The sequence below is a fragment of the Mustela erminea genome, chromosome 11 (assembly GCF_009829155.1).
Source record: "Mustela erminea isolate mMusErm1 chromosome 11, mMusErm1.Pri, whole genome shotgun sequence".
NCBI lineage: Eukaryota > Metazoa > Chordata > Mammalia > Carnivora > Mustelidae > Mustela > Mustela erminea.
In genome coordinates, this window is record NC_045624.1 from 32,885,348 (window position 1) to 32,903,080 (window position 17,733).

At 38.6% G+C, this 17,733-nt stretch overlaps 1 protein-coding gene across 2 annotated transcripts in view; it reads right to left on the reverse strand.

The window, feature by feature from the left end:
• MET (MET proto-oncogene, receptor tyrosine kinase) overlaps positions 1-17,733 on the reverse strand; it is a 115,028-nt gene that overhangs the window by 44,113 nt on the left and 53,182 nt on the right. For both annotated transcript variants that reach the window (XM_032304334.1, XM_032304333.1), the window contains exons 3-5: positions 15,037-15,228; positions 2,458-2,592; positions 1,526-1,699 (exon numbers count right to left, since the gene is read on the reverse strand). In XM_032304334.1, the coding sequence (XP_032160225.1) occupies positions 1,526-1,699; positions 2,458-2,592; positions 15,037-15,228 (501 nt within the window). The remainder of the gene's footprint in view (positions 1-1,525; positions 1,700-2,457; positions 2,593-15,036; positions 15,229-17,733) is intronic.

The following is a 17,733-nucleotide window of genomic DNA, read 5'->3' on the forward strand; positions in this document are numbered from 1 at the left end:
CAGAAGGAAGTATATTGGTCAAATTAAATGTTCCATTTGTACAGGCTCTAAACCTTCCCTGTATTTAAAACACAAGTTTAGCTATTTTTGAAATAAAATTGTTGTGATTCAATTGAATGTATAACACCCCCCTCCACACACACATACACACATGTACTCTCCCCATATCTCTTTCACGGAATTTCTGAGTTCAGATTTCTAGTGTCTCAAATTGCCAAGGCTGTGTTTAAAAAAGTATAAAATTGCACATGGTTTTAAAAATATACTAAACCAAAAAAAGTGTGCATACTACCACAGTATAGATTTAAGTTTTCTTACTATCTTCCAATCAAGCTAAATCTTAACCACTGTGTTTCACCTAACAGAAAATGATTTAAAATCCAGTCACCCTGCACAAATCTTGCCCCAAACCGTAACTAAATGAAAACAGCCATGCGCTTGGGGGGCGGTTCTTGTTCTGACTTGCACACTTTGTTTACTTGGGCTTGAACCAGGCGACCAAGACCTTTAATTTGAGTCTTTCACAAGAATCATTTACTGAAGTCCAACTGTTCTATATGTGAGCAGGGAAGGTACATACTGTGTCCTCATAGGGAATTATTTTCAAGCAAAAATGCATTTGGATCGAGACATTTAAAAAAATGCCATGGAGATTTTCATAGTACTGGCTATCTGCTTAAATGAATAAGGCAGCAGAGAGTTGGAATAAGCGCGGCCACAATGCCATGACTGGGCTCACTGCTAGAAGCTGAGTTCTCCAATAGGAGGAGGCACTTTTTTCTTGTTCAGACCACACTTCCTTAATGTCTAGAAGAGTGCAGCTATATGGTATGCAGTTAATAAATATTTTGGGAATGAATTAAAGAATGAAGTGGCTCACAGAGTATAGATGTTAGCATTAGTAATCAGTTGCACCTATACTGTTCTTCCAGGAACTCTGAGAGAAGGCACATAGCCACCCATGGGTGTTCACCGTCCACCTGCCTCCTACACTGGCCTGTAAAGTAACCTCTAGCCTTATGTGTGATGAGACAAGGTCACCATCCATACATCAGAGAGGAAGAAATCTTCTGCCCTTGCTGCCACAGCATGGCATCCCTAGCTTGCATGGTTCAGCTTAAGAGTCTGGGTTGTGCCATGAGCAGATATCTATGTGTGGTTGAGGCTCATGTTTGGGCACCTGGTAGATTAAGTGGGTGGTGAGCAATCACTGAGTCAGATTTGGTCAGGAGGGAAAATGTCCCAGGGTGAGGAAATGAGAAGCAAAGTTGCTCAACAGCCACTACTCTTTTATTCACAAAGCACTAAGGGAGAGCAACTGGCTCAAGGAGAGAACTACTTAATGAGTATAAAGCAAGTATTTCAGGTACAGGACTCAAGTATGTCACCCGGAAGGAAAACCTTGGAAAAGGATGGTGCTTTTGCTGATGTCTCACAGCTAAATGAAGAAACTGAATTTAGAATTTTTTCGTTAATGGGATTTATGTTTACCAAAAAACATACATGACGGCTGACAGATTCCTACCTCATAGATTGTAGGCAGACAGATCTCCTGAGTCCATGTTCCAGTGGGGCATTCCTCCAACTGCACACATTTATCATGGCACCAGCCACACTGCACAAAGGGAGGTGCGGAGAGACACTGACTGCAGGACTGGAAATGTTCACAGCCTAAGCCATTCAGTGGGATCTTGGTGATCTGTGAAGAAAAGTGATGGAAAGAGCTTCCAGAGGGTTTTTTTGTTTGTTTGTTCAATGAAAACTAAATACACCAAAGATACATGTAAATATAATTGTATGGAGTCTACTAGGGATAGCACCTGTGTGTGAAAATCTTGTAATAATGATTAAGTGCTTTAAACAAAAACCCAAATTCCTTCCTTCCCTCTGTTGTTAGTGCATATGTGATAATCACCACCATTACTGTCCAGGGAACACAAGGACTGTCATGCATTGTTAGAGGTTTTATTTAGTAGGGGCATTTTGCTCTGTCTGAGATAATTTTAAAATACCAAGAGAGTATAATTTAAGCGGCTGGAAAACACACCTGAACCCCTGGGAAATTCTAAGTAAGTTTACATATCATTTGGCATCAAGATGCACCTCCTTCTCTCAGAGAAGAGGGATTACCGGTTGGTGTCAGATTCCAATGTACATTTCAGGACTTATCTACTTGCACTAGAGTTCTGCCCTTAGGACTGTAATTCTCATTCTGTGTGTTTTTCTCATTGAGAAATACAGGACAAAAGGAGAAATACACATTATGAAGAGCACCTCCCTTTGGTCCGATCTTTCTGAATAAAAATTTAACTTTGTTTCAAAACATCTCTGGAATAATAACAATAATCAGAGGGAGAAGAGGTGAATCCAAGACCAAGAGAGAAGTGAAAAAGGACCATATAAAGCACACTGTACATATCCACTCAGGAAAAACCTTCCTGTGGAAATAGGACTTACCTTCTTCCCAGTGACAACCAGTGTGTAGCCATTTTGGTTTAATGGGTGCTCCACAATGGCTTCAGGAGACACAGGGTGGGAATCTAGGCGAAAATTCACATGAGGGGTTGATGATCCTGATCGAGAAACCACAACCTGAGAGACAAAACAGAAATGACTTCAGTCCAACAAGCTCAGTTTAAACATAGTGGAAAATGTGGATGATAATGCTAATAACAGATTAGAAGAGCTCATGGGTATTTGAACTAAAGGCCCAGTAGTTGATCTCATTGTAAATCAATACGACATCTCCTAATCTCCTGTCTTGAAGACAGTTCATCTGAACCCCCCAGGCAGACTTTTGTATATGATCTTTTAATTGTGTATAGGGAAGGAGATCTTTCAGTCAATCAGCCAGCACATACAGATAAATCCTCACAATTTCACTGGGAACTGGAGGAGCCAAAGCTCTCCCCAGAACAGAAGATTTGACTTATGTTACAAGGATTTCAGATAACTTTTTAAAAATTTATTCTCCTTCCCTGCCCCAATGGGCAGCTTTCCTTGATGTAATGGAACAGAGAGTGGATGGGGAGTCTGGAGGATCTGGGTTTAGTTCCAGCTTTGCTACTCTTAAGCCATATTTATGGATCTTCTGAGGTCAAAATAGGCCTTCAGGTACTTTAAAATAATGTGCTGTTGTTTTTATAAACCATTGTCTAATCAGATGTTATTATGTTATTTCTTGGATTACGAAGTTCTGCTTCTTGACCTGGTTTTATAATAAGGTCTGATGGTTTTAACAATGCTTTGGAAAGAAGGTTTGATGACTTGTGTCATTCTTGCTTTCAGGTATTTCTAATTTGGGATGTTTCTCAGCTATATAATTTACATCTTCTCTAACTGCTAGAACCCAGTAATAATGATGTCCAGGGATAAAATCAGAATGACTAGGGTGCCTGGGTGGCTCAGTTGGTTAAGGTCTATCTTTGGCTCAGGTCATGATCTCAGGGTCCAGGGATCAAGCCCTGCTCTTCAATGAGTCTGCTTTCCCTTTTCCCTCTGCCCGTCCCCCCCACACCCCTACTCCCTCTCTCTCAAATAAATAAATCTTTTTAAAAATTTTTAAAAAGTCAGAATGACTATCAGAGATGAACACTAAGACCTTCAGAGAGTTTAGGAGTGCTCAGAAAGCATTTTATTCTTAAATAGGCAATACGTTTATATCTATATGAGGTGCAGGAGGCTGAGTAAAGCCTTGGGCTTGAAACTGCCTTTGTCCAACATTCCAAATACCCTTTTATGTTTCATTGAAAGTATACTCATTTGCCATGGGTATGAAATCATGGGACAAACATGGGAATCTGTGAGATGATGATTAAATAACCATTCCCTCCACCTCAGCCTTTTCATTTGTAAAATGGGAATAAAAATTACAGGTGTAATTAAATGCTTAATACTCTAACAAACTTACACACAACATATAAATGTTTTGGGGAACTAGTTGCAAATTTTTCTTCAGCACAAGGAGTCTAGACGCTTGAAACAATTTGGGAAAATTCCCAAAGTATCTAATTTGCTCCCAGACAGTGGGTTGTTGATAGAGAAATGAACCAAACTCACATACATCTATAAAAGCTAAACATCATGACATTTTGTTCTAACACTTGTTCTATCCCAAACACTCAGCACTTTCAAAACATCTCCATTAAGCAGTGTGGCTTATATTTGCACAGAAGTTAAATGATGCATCAAAGGTCATTTGGTCAGGATGAGAAAGGATGGAAACTGTTGTTATTCCTAAATGTAGGGCCAAATAGTTATCTCTGACTTTTGTAGCCAAAGCAAAAAGATGTTCAATTACCAGTCCTACCTCCTCGCTGGGTGCAGGTTACAAGCAGAGTATCAGGCTATCAGACTTTTAATACCTCTATCCCAAATTATCCAGATTTCAGTTATTCACTTTTTTAGTTTTGACTCACTTCTGGTGCTCCCCACTTGTTTTTCCTATCTGTCCACCCCCATTTTTTTTTTCATATTTCCCTGATTGTTGCCAATCACTTCCAACTACGAAGGTGAAAAAAAAATCTGCTCCTCTCACACACAAATCAAAAACAAAATCAAACACCAGCCTCTCTAATAACTGGACTCTATTCTATGCCTTATTCTGTAGTTTCCACTTACTGAAGATTATTCATCCCTCTGAACCTTCCTATGAACATTTGCATTTTGCCTCTCTCTTGTAGCTTCCATTCTATTCAGACCTGCTACATAACAATCAACTCCTAGCACTCTCCTTTTTCTCCTTTTTGTTCTCTTTAATATCATTTCCCATATTTATAATAAGCAATCCCTTCCTAATTACTAGGTCATCTTCTTTGACTTTATCAGGTATCCGAAGCCCATTCAAATGTTCATTGCCCAGAAAGGATTAACGTTTGTCTTTCTTTTCATAAAGAATCTCTTTGAATCTCTGGAACTTGGGTAGATTGATTTAACGTATTCCCTGTTGAGACTTTTTGTCTGGAGAGCACCATACGTGGGGTGACTGAGCCAGTCACTGTGCTAAGAGCTTTACATGGTTTTTTGTTTACTTCTCACAATAATCCTACAACGTAGGTACTATTAGTTTTTCCATAAAGAAAATATAACAGAAAATTTCAGCTAGAAAGTATAAGAGTCAGGTTTACAAGGAGCTTTATCTAATGCCAGAATCCGATTTGCTTGACCTCTTCTTAAAAACACTCAACTGCTACGCTCTTGGAGCACCAGAGTAAATACCAATAAAAAGCTTCAACTCCGAGCTCTCAAGACATTCGTGAGTCAAAGCATTAAAACAAATTTCACAATATATTTGCCTTGCCAAATACTCCTTGTTTCAGTAATCTTGGCTGCAAGTGTGCCTAAGGAGAGAGACTCCACATCTAAATAGTTTTTGATGGCACAGAGGAAATGTTACTACTAGAGCCAGTGAGATCTACTTTTGATCTCGAGCTAGGATGAGTGTGGCTTCAAGCAGAAAATGGAATGAATCAGAGAAGACAGGAAGGCTGTAGGGAAAAGTGAAATACCTGGAGTTTTAAGCAGAGGCCATATCTCAGATGGAAATACCTTTGTGTTGATCATTAGCCCTTTCTCTGCAGGGACACCTACTGCTATAAAATGCCAAGAATGCTTTTCTATCATTAAATCCTCCCTTTATCTTATTGCTAGAATTCCAAATAATGGAGTAACCACTTTAACCTCAAAATATCCCTGTAGCAAGTTTTCTTTTTTTTTTTTTTTGTAAAGAAATTTGAAGTTCCTTTTGGTTGTCATGGAGATTCTTCTAAGGACAGAACTGAATCTAGCATTTAAATTTAATTCTTAGGATAATTAGTATGAATAGAAGACTGGCAATTATCTATGACTATGTTGAGAACTAATCTTTAATGCTTAGGTCTCAAACTGCTCCCCCCCACAAACCCTTTTTCTTTAACGCTCCTGAAAATGCAAGACTAATATATTTGGGTGTGAGGGAGTTAGGAAGGAATCCAAAGGTACTTGATTGTTGTAGCTATGATCTCAAATTATCTGGGAGAGGACATGAGGAAGAAATACATGTACAAGTAAAATAAAACCTTTGTGGCTAGACTCTAAAAATCCATAAACCTAAATAAATTAATTTTGTGTGATATATCTTCAAAACATTAAGGCCAGATTCTTAGCCCATACACAGAGATTTATTTTTCATAGATTTTATTTTATTATTTATTTTATAGATTTTATTATTTATTTTATTTATTTTATAGATTTTATTATTTATTTTATAGATTTTATTATTTATTTGTCAGAGAGAGAGAGTGGGAGAGAGTGAGTGCGTGTGCACAAGGAGGGGAAACAGCAGGCAGAGGGAGAAGCAGGTTCCTCACAAGCAAAAAAAGCCCAAGTCAGGACACAATCCCAGGACCCTGGAATCATGACCTGAGGTGAAGGCAGACACTTAACTGACTGAGCCAGCCTGGCATTCCGAGATTTATTTTTGGTTAAATTGTTTTAAAATTTAATTTTCCTTAAGAATGAAAAATACAGTTTAACATGAGATGTTTGTATGTGGCTTTCTCTCCTTTTTTTTTTTTTTGGTTTGTTTTTTTTTAAGTGCTCTATGCTGGGCCAGAATTCATGACCCTGAGATCAAGACCCAAGCCAATCAAGGGTCAGACACTTAACCGACTGAGACAGTTAGGTGCCCTACTCTCCATTTTTAAAAAATGCACAATTCAGTGGTTTTTGGTATTGTCACAGATTTGTGCTACTATCACCAAAATCATTTTGGAACACTGTCATTATCGCAAACAGAAACTCAGCACCCTATAGCCACCACCTTCTTCATCTGCTCATGCCCTCCAGTCCCTTGCAACCACTAATCTACATTCTATCTCTACGGATTTTCCTATTCCAGACATTTTACACGAATGGAATCCTACAATATCTTGTCTTTTGTGACTGGCTTCTTTCACTTAGCATAATGTTTTCAAGGTTCATCATGTTGGAACGTGGATCAGTACTTCACTACTTTTTACTGCTGAATAATGTTCCATTATATGGACATAACATATTTTATTTATCCATTCATTACCTGAAAGACATTTGGGTTATTTCCACTGTTGTGAATACTGCTACACTGAACATTCACATGCAACTTTTTATGAGAATATATATATTTTCATTTCTCGGGTATACAACTAGGAGTAGAATTATTGGATTTTGTGGTAACTCTATACTTAATCTTTTGAGGAACTGCCATGCCATTTTCCATAGGTGTGTATAATCCTACATTCCCACCAACAATGTGTGAGGGTTTTAATTTCTCCGCAACTTCACTGACATTTGTTATTTTCCGTTTTCTTGATTATAGCCAACCCACTGCGTGTGAAGTGATACTTTATTGTGATTTTGGCTTGTATTTATTCGCCAAATTTTTTTTTAAAAAGATTTTATTTATTTATTTGAGAGAGAGAGAATGAGAGAGAGTGAGCATGAGAAGGGGAAGGAAGGTCGGAGGTAGAAGCAGACCCCCAGCTGAGCAGGGAGCCCAACGTGGGACTCAATTCTGGGACTCTAGGATCATGACCTGAGCTGAAGGCAGTTGCTCAACCAACTGAGCCACTCAGGTGCCTCTTGCCAATATTTTCTTAAATTAAGTAAAAGGCAAGCTTACTTCTGGAGGTTCACAGTCTTCCATCCATTCCTTCTGCCCAAGATTGAGTACCTGGGTATCACCTACTTAGCCTCCCAACCAGTGTTCTGAATATCCCCTCAGAGTCCGACTGGGTTTTTGTAAAACAAAGTCCTAAAGATGCTGGAGGTGGGGAAAGGATAGAAGATGGAACAAAAGTGGACTAGAACAATCAGTCAGAGTCGGGGTAGGATCCCTGGCCCTACTGCTTTTTTGAAATCTACTGTCTTAGCACACACACTAAAATTGAAGATCAAATAATTTTCCTTTTGTAAGAACAGGACTTATGCAGTTCTATTTCTAGGCAAACAGAACTGAGTAGAACCTTTGATTGCATCTAGACTGATTGCTAGTTCAAAAATTAAGAAAAATAGAGAATTTCTGTTAAGGAAATTTGCAATAAAAGATGATGTAAATTACTGGAGTTTGAAACTCAGTGAGAACAAAATGTGAATTGAAAGAAATGTAATAGAAGGAGATGACACCATTAATAAACAGATGGGGTTATAACTGGGTGTGACCTTACCGATCTTGGGAGTCGGTCTGCTTTTCCTATAGTTCCCAATACAAGGTTGGGTACATAGTAAGTTCTAAAGGCATATCTATTGCCTAAATACATGAATAGCTTGAAATGAGAAGCTCACTTAAGCCTTGATGAAGGGATAAGGTTTTTAAATGTTTCAGATATTTAGATAATCTGCAGGAGTTTGATTTACATTTTCAGGATAGGGCTTCTAATGCCTCTTGCTTCTTGCCTACTGAAATATGATGAATGTTTGTGTCCACCTAAATTCATATGTTGAAATCTTAAACCCCAGTGTGATAGTTTTAGGAGGCAGGGCCTTTGGGAGGCAATTAGGTCATAAAGGTAAAAGTTCTCATGAATGAAATTAGTGGCCTTATCTAAGGAACCCCAGAGAGCTCTCTTTCCCTCTTCCATGTGAGGACACAACAAGAACAGCCATCTATGAACCAGGAATTGGGTTCTCACCAGAAACCAGATCTGCTTCTATCTCAATCCCAAACTTCCTAACCTCATGAACTGTGAGAAGTAAATGTTTGTTGTTTAAGCCACCCAGTCTATGGAAATTTTGTTACAGTAGCCTGAACTGGCTCAGACACCTGCTTTAGGTTTAGTATCTTCCTCAGTACGTGAGAGAAATTGGTGTTTATGTAGAAAGAAATCAGATATGAAAAGTAGAGCTATTTATTTCAATCGAGGTAAACATCTAGTTTTCTGGAATGAGGGAGCGGGGGAGAAACCATGAAAAGAAATAGAAATTGCTGATTGGTGCTGACAGCTCAAGAGATAAAAGTGGTATGACAAGGTACCAGGTGGCAAAAGTTGAATTAAAGGAAGCTTTACTCTGTTCTTTCCTTTGTTCTTTTTGGTAAATGCGCATGAGAGCTTCTATACCAATCTGGTACTACAAAGGCCAGGTATATACAAAAAGCAAAACAATTTTCCTTATTGTTGCAATACTGATGTGCATGTATGCTGAAATGATTGTGAGTCAAGATAAGTTAAAACCAGATTGAGACCTTTGTAAAAAAAAATGTTAAGAATCTAAAATCCAAATAAACTAGTAAATTAAAAAATTTTAAATAATTAATACTTTCAAATCAATACTCCAAATATAGTAACTATAGGATCTGTCAAGTTATACAGAGTATATCTGTTTTTGAATTTTAAAAGTCATAAAAGTTAAAAAAAAACCTTTTGATACACATACTTCATGTTTTATTTATTTATTTATTATTTAAAGATATTTATTTATTTGGCAGAGAGAAACACAGTGGAAGATTAAACACAAGCTGGGGAATGGAAGAAGGAGAAACAGGCTTCCTGTTGAGCAGGGAGGCTGATGTTGGGCCCAATGTAGGGCTCGATGTGGGACTCCATCCCAGGACACTGGGATTATGATTTGAGCCCAAGGCAGACATTTAACAATTGAGCCACCCAGGTGCCCCATACTTCCTGGTTTAAAATGTCTCTCTACTCTTTCAAAAAAGCACCCAAACAAGAAATCCCAATTACTCCCTATTACCAAAAAAGAAAACAAACAAAATCGTAGCATTTTGCAATGGTTTCAAATATTTATGATGTTTTAATTTTCTACACATATGACCGTGTATGAGATATATTTCAAAAGCATGCATGAATTAATTGTAGGAGACTATCCATGCATCGGGGTTGATTTTTAGTTATAGACAGACCTCTGAAATTATCACTTATAATGGTTTCTTTTTCAAACAAATGAAGTTTCAGAATTCATGGGTCTATTTTCTTCTATTTTTAAAAAGATTTATTTATTTATTTATTTTATAAAGGATATTTACTTTGACCCACATTTTTTCATGTGTGGCAGCTATGGATCGGAACTAGACACAGTGTGTATTTTCCCCTAGACTTGATGTTCTTTAATATTTAAAAAAAAGATTTTATTTATTTATTTATTTGAGAGAGACACAGTTAGAGAGCGAACACAAGCAGGGGGGAGAGGGAGAGGAGCCCGATGTGGGGTTTGATCCCAGGACTGTGGGATCATGACCTGAGCTGAAGGCAAATGCTTAATGACTGAACCACCCAGGTGCCCCAAGATTTATTTATTTTGGAGAGAGAGAGAGTGCATGAGAGTGCATGTATATAAATGAGAAGGGCGAGGAGGAGAAGGAGAGGAAGAGGCAAAGAATCTCAAGCAGACTTCCTGGTAAGTGCAGAATCCAATATGGGGCTCGATTATAGGACAATTGGATCATGACCTGAGCCCAAATCAAGAGTCTTAAGTGACTGAGCCACCCAGGGGCCCCAGATTTTCTTCTAAAGGAATATACCAAATTCACCATTCTTTAGGGATGTAAATAAATCAGTGATGTACACATTAAAAAAGAAAGGCAGATGATATTTTTATCTGACGTTTTATAATGGACCAGTAAATTAGCAATCCCTAAAGGGAAATGTTTAAGTTCAAGCTTCATTTGCCTGGGTCTCTGCTGGATGCTCATAGCACTGACGAATTGGTGATCTGTGTCTACGTTCTCTAAAATATCAGTGATCCCAAAGGTAATGTATGCCACAGGCTTCCAACACAAAGATCTGACATACTATGATGGTGGTATAGGAACTTGAAGAATTTGAAGACAGGAGGTCAACAGATGCTTATCCTCAGGTTCACTGATTACTAACATAATCCTTTAAGTAACGGTCGTAAGTAATGATCACAAGCAAAGAATGTCTTTTTAGGTGATCCCTATATACTTAACTTTCTTGTTTATGATTCAACTAGTCCAGGTAGGAGGCACAAGAGAACAAGGGTGATGAGTGGTAATGGCATCAAGGAAATGGGAAGATGGGAAAGGGGATGGGAGAAGAGCAAGGATGATGCCAAAAAACCAAGTGACAGCTGTGACAGTGCCCAGGCAGTGGCCACTGTATGCACACAAGATAGCTGCCCAATAAGTGTTTGTGGAGTTGAACTTGAAACAAGTCTTGAAAGTGCCTCCCCACCCCCAGCACACCTGATATAGGATACAATCCCTCTCCCTGGCCTGACAGTCATGCACGAATATTTTAACAGCAATGCCTTGCATCTAGAGATTAAAGGCCTTATACAAGAGATGTAAAAAAAAAAAAAAAGAAAATTATAATATATATCAGGCATTGTTTTTGCAAGTTGATTAGATGAGGAGCTCAGAAGGGGAGACGTGGGCAATCCCTGTGATTAGTCCTGTGATCTTCATGAGTAACTGTCTTCCCTCTCCCACGTAGCCCTGCACACAGCACTAGTGTTCCAGAGCTTTGTTCTTTTCAACATCCCCTCCCCCTTTAAAATTTGTAAGAAGCCCTGTTCTCACTGTTTACTTATACTATCCTGAATAGGACTTATCATATTATTTTACTTCAAAGCATCCCAAGAGGGTGATCATATAAATAAAAACTGGTTTTGAAATCTGCACCTATGTTGAGCAGCAGCTACAGATAAACTCTAATACATGTACATATCAGTATATTTGAGTATATGGAGTTGCACCTGTATGAGATAAGTTACACATGTTTAAATGTTAGGAACATGTAAAACATGTCTTTTCTGCCATACATAAAATGTTGTTAGCTAAACAATATAATTCTTTCTAACCAAATAACCACTGTGAAATACCTGATTCACTTTACACCCGACAGCTGGGGCTGAAGCTTGTATTCCCAGCCAGAGCTGAACATAAGCACAATAGGAAAGGCAGAAACAGCTGCAAACTCTTGAGAGAAAACATTTGCAAAGCAACTTTGACTTTAGGCTTCAGGGTAGGAAGGAAGTAAAAATCATTTTTCTGTTCCTTTTCATATATGACAGCTGTCTTTGGAAAAAAAAATTATGTTCATTCTATTTTATAACAGAAACTCCACAGTATTATTAAAACACGAATTGTAGGAACTTAGTCCTGTCCACAGATTTAGGACTTTATAGCAGTCAAAACATTTACAGAACTTGTTAGTACTGCTTGGCAAGCTTAAGCTGGAAGATCTTTACTGCATGCCATGACTGACTCCTCCCCCAACATTATTTGCTGTAAACAAACTGGATTTTAGTGATGTTGATTGTTTGATCCTTCAAGTGCCTTGAGTTTATTTACATAAAATTTAAGGGAATGGAATTCTCTTGGACAAGTGTCAGAGAAATGAATCCTATGTGGGTCTCAACAGCCCTTTGTCTGTGTGTCTTTGTCTTTTGCTATCTTGATATCAGGTGCAGGTTTTTATCTCTCATACTAAAGTTTCAGGGGCTCCTGGGTGGCTCAGTGGCTAAGTGTCTGTCTTCAGCTAAGTCATGATCCCGGGGTCCAGGGATCCAAACCCATAATAGGCTCCCCACTCAGTGGGCAGTCTGCTCCTCCCTTTCCCTCTGCCCCTCCCCTGTCTTGTGCTCTCTCTTGTTCACTCCCTCAAATAAATAAAATCCTTTTTTAAAAAATTAAACTTTAGTTCCTTAAAAGCAGGTTCTGTGTCACTGCTTCCTTTGCTTTCCTTATTTGCCTAGTAGAGCAAAGTTAGTAAGTTCCCAATATATATCTGATGAATTAAGAACCATGTGGTTTAAAAAAAAAATCAGTGATATCAGCACTTCACATAAAGTAAGTATCTACTTACTTATTTTCATCTTTAATGTTTCGGATGCACAGATAATGGGCATAATATAGCTTCTTTTATGAAAATGCTGGGAGACAAGAATAAAACACTTGTCACAGCATTTCTGTTACAATGAGACTGATGCACGACATAGCACTTAGGCGGTAGAATCTGTCACACAGCAGAATTTACTCAGTTATTAGAGAAATCTACCTAAAAATGGGATTTTATTACAACTTTAGAATCTGGAAATAGGCCAAGAACTTTCTGATGTAAAAGAATGTAAGACCTAAAGTGACTTTGGAAAGCTTATTATTAATGAAACTGGGTGGATGAGGTAATAAACAATTTAGAAAAAAAGCAAAAGTAAAGATAAAAAGTCAATATAGTGAACACATTAAGAATTCAACAGATGCCAGATTCTCTCATGCCCCTTCAAATTCCTTAGAATTCTAGAGAATATTATAAAAAATGTCAATCATTGAAAATAACAGTATGTATTTTACAAGGATAACTGATACAATTATATTTCAAATACTTTAAAATGCTCATGAGTATAGGGGGGGACTAGATATCCAGCCTTCAGATTTTAAGGAGTTGATACAGAACGAAATGGTTTGAGGTGGGTAAATAAGAACACTGGGCTGGGGGAGAGAGAGGAGTGGGGAGAAAGTATAATAATGAAGCAGTGGGAGGATGGGAGATCAGGTGTGGGAGCATTTAGATAACAAGATCTACATGATTAGTTTTGAGCTAGGAAGTTTTTTTTTTTTTTTTTTAAGATTTTATTCATTTACTTGACAGATCACAAGTAGGCAGAGAGAGAGAGGAGGAAGCAGGCTCCCCGCAGAGCAGAGAGCCCGATGCGGGGCTCGATCCCAGGACCCTGGGATCACGACCCGAGCCGAAGGCAGAGGCCTTAACCCACTGAGCCACCCAGGCGCCCCTGTTTTGTTTTGTTTTTGTTAGATTTATTTATTTATTTATTTGACAGAGGTCACAAGTAGGCAGAGAGGCAGGCAGGAGAGAGGAGGAAGCAGGCTCCCCGCTGAACACAGAGCCTGATGCGGGGTTCAATCCCAGGACTCTGGGATCATGACCAGAGCCGAAGGCAGAGGCTTTAACCCACTGAGCCACCCAGGCGCCCCTGAACGAGGAAGGTTTTATTTAGATGTTTTATGACTTTGAAAAAAATCCCACTGTGCCCAACTAGTACAAGAAAAGCATGATTTAAATTATGGCAATAACCAGTATCCGTACACTATAAACACAGTGGTAATTAAAAAAAATATGTATTATAATAGAATACAGATAGAGGATGTGCAGATGGCCAAGTCATAGGAAAACATCATTGTGCTCAACTGGTTTTCTAGAAGTCACTGTCTGACTAGGATGTTAATTAGATCAGATGATTTTGGAGTAAGACTCTCTCTTTAGAAGAAATTCCTAGTATTTGTAGAAAGTCAACATTTCCATGGATGCTATGGTCATTGTGCATTAATCAAGAACCTACTGAAGAACTCATGTTGAAAGCACTACCCAATAACTAGTAAAGCAGTCAAAGAGATTCAACACAAGAACATTTTAATTTCTGCAAAGTACTGATTCTTGTATCTAGGGAACACGATAACTGCAAGTCTGAAATGTGAATTTTTATTGTATGGAAGTATGTTGCTATCCATTAAAAGCATTTCTTAATAAAATCTGTATTTTTCCCCCCAGTATTTGAACTTCTTTGTGTCTGACTACATCGTTTTGCAGAATCAGAAGAGCTGGAGTTACAATGGGATCTTGATGATAACGTCCTTTTCTAACTCCTGCCAATATTTCTCAATGATGTGAATGTTTCTTCTCATGGAGACACACGGTTCACACAATAGCTCTCCTTTGATCCGTAGCTTCCCTTGAAATAGGAAAACATCGCCTGGAAGTGCTTTAATTGTTTCATTTTATTCCAATCATGTGATGGAAATCATGAATGGAAAATAACAACAACAAACAAAATCCCAAACCATTCTGGGGAAGAAAACTTTTAACCACATTTAAGCTGAAAGCTTCAAGAACTTAATAAAAATAGGCCATAAACTTCATAATGAGTAGACCCGGCTTCATTGTTCTGTTCTCAGTCTGTCTCTAGCTTTTACTGTGATTTTCACTTTATAATATTTCCAAATGCCTTACTATAAAAAACAAACAAAACACCAAACTAATTGCACAATACCAGGTAAAACAGACACAGCCACTCTTAGAAAGCATTTACCTGCATGAAGCGACCCTCTGACGTCCCAAGATTAGCAATGGTGAGGTCTCCTTTAATGAAGGTAGATATAGATGTTAAGAGGACTTGGTTGAATTGGCCCATGAATAAGTCAACACGCTGCAAAGCTGTGGTAAACTCCGTTCGATATTCATCACTGCGCACTTCACAGCCGGATGAATTTCTCAAAAGTGTCTGGAATAAAATATGGTCATAGAATCAATGTGAGTCCAGATGCGAACAAGCTGGTAAAAAAACTTCTCAGTGTGTCTTTTCAGAGCTTGGAGAACGGCAAGGATAGCCGTACAAATAAACAGAGTGCCCCAGATGGGCTAGAAATTACTCTAGTGACCTACATGGCTCCAGTACTGCTAGGTGCTGCCATGTGTGTACAGATATGTTACCTGGGGTAAACCTTACTATTGAGGTTTGCACTCTGGATGAGTATGTGCATACATAAATATGGAACTTAGTGGTGCTAGTAAAAGAAAAACAAAAACAAACCAAAACTGGGCGTGAAGGTAATGCTTCTAGTAGACATGTCCAATAAGATGGATTTCAACTGGAATAAATGTTAGAGTCATACATAATACATTATATATCTTAAAATGTGTGCCTTTGTGCATTTGTGTGCAATGAGGTGGTAGGGGGGGATAGCTGATAGATAATTCACAGGGAGGCAGTAGAGCACAGACCCCCAAACTCAAGTTCCTGCATCAAATCCTAGTCTTTCATGCTTATTTACCTTACATAGTCCCCATAATCTCTCTGTGTTTGTGAAATTCAGGTTATCCATTCCACAAGTAAAATCGAGAGAATTATAGAGATGTGCCTACCTTGCAGAGCTGTTGTAAAGGTTACATGAGCTAATATATAGAACTTTCTTACCATAGAACCCAGGACCTAGAGAATACCCCTGAAGTATTTGTCACCATTACAGTGAAAGGCTCAAAAGAATGTAAAAGCTGTGCACCAAATGCCATAGTTACCAACTTACAAAAAAGGCAATTGTCACTCAGTCAGGTATTTTTCTTTTAGGCTCAGCTTCAGATTTTTATTTTTATTTATTTTTTATTTTTTATTATTATTTTAAAAAGATTTTATTTATTTATTTGTCAGAGAGAGAGAGAGAGAAAGAGAGAGAGGGAGAAAGAGAGTACAAGCAGGCAGAGTGGCAGGCAGAGGCAGAGAGAGAAGCAGGCTCCCCACTGAGGAAGCATCCCAATGCAGGACTCGATCCCAGGACTCTGGTATCATGACCTGAGCTGAAGGCAACGGCTTAACCAACTGAGCCACCCAGGCATCCCTCAGCTTCAGATTTTTAAAAAAATATTGTTCAGTAATATATGTCAGTTAAGCACCATGGATCTCTTCCTTCACCTTGACACCTGCCTTTCCTTCTGCTTCTCAGATTGCAACACTGAGTCCTTGAGCAGGACCATCTGTGCCTGGCTATCAGGGTCAGGGGTTCTCAAGGTTCCATTCGAGGGCTGTTCCTCTCCTCACCCTTCACACTCTCCCTAGGCAGCCTCAGTCTCTCCTGTGATGTCTATCACTATTCAGTTGACATACACATTTGTACCTTTACCCTACACTCTCCTCTGCACTGACTGTGCATTTATCAAATTGCCTGTGAAATACAGATGTCTCAGATGTCTCCAAGACCTCAGGCTCAACATGACCAAAGTAGAAATCACATTCTACCCCCATGCCTGAGGTGATGATGCAACACCCCCCCAGTGAATGGCTCTACCATTTCTCCAGAGGCACAAGTCATAAATCTAGGTGCCATCCCTGATTCCTCCCCATGTACAGTCCATCACCAATTTTCATCAATTGTTCTTTATAAATATTTCCAGGATCCATCCAATTTTCTCTATCTCCACGTTCTGACCCTCATCCAAACCACCCCTTCTAATTCCTGAACTACTACAATGGCTTCCAAATTAGATCTGCCATATCTGATCTCATCCATTCTCTACACTGCAGGCAGATTTTTTTCCCCCTAAAACACAAATCTTGTCATGTTACTCTGTTTAAAACAATGTCTTCCTATTGCTCTCAGGATAAAAGACAAAAAATTTTAATATGGCCTGGTGAGCTCAGTATCATCTGGATCCTACTGAACATTCCAAATTCATCCTCATGGTTCCCTCCTTTGCACTCAGTGCTACAGTGAGTTGGCATTCTCTCAGCTATGCCATGTGTCCTCCCATTACAGGGCCTCTGTACATGTTACTAGAGTGATCCTTCCACTATTAACTGCTATGCCTCCTTCAGATTGTAGTGTGTCATCATTTCCTTAGGAGGCCTATTCTGATCTTAATATCTCGGTCAAATGCTTCTATTATCTACTGTCATAATACATTTTACTTAAGTATCATAGCACTCATAGCTGCAACTACTATTTGCTTGTGGATTACATGACTGATGTTCCTGCCATCAGAGACCATACTTTTTACCACTGTATTGTTAGTAGTAGGTGAAATATCACACATATATCCTTAACAAATATTGAGTGAATGAACAAGTAAGTGAATCAATTATGAGTAGATGGGGGACAAGTGTGGAGATATAAACTAATATTGCTAAAGCTCTTTTTTTTCTTCCAGGAATAGGTGTAGTTAAGAGTTCATAATAAGAAACAAATAGAGTGTTTGGCTCCTGACTGTACTTGTAAGACATCTGGAAATTGGTGAA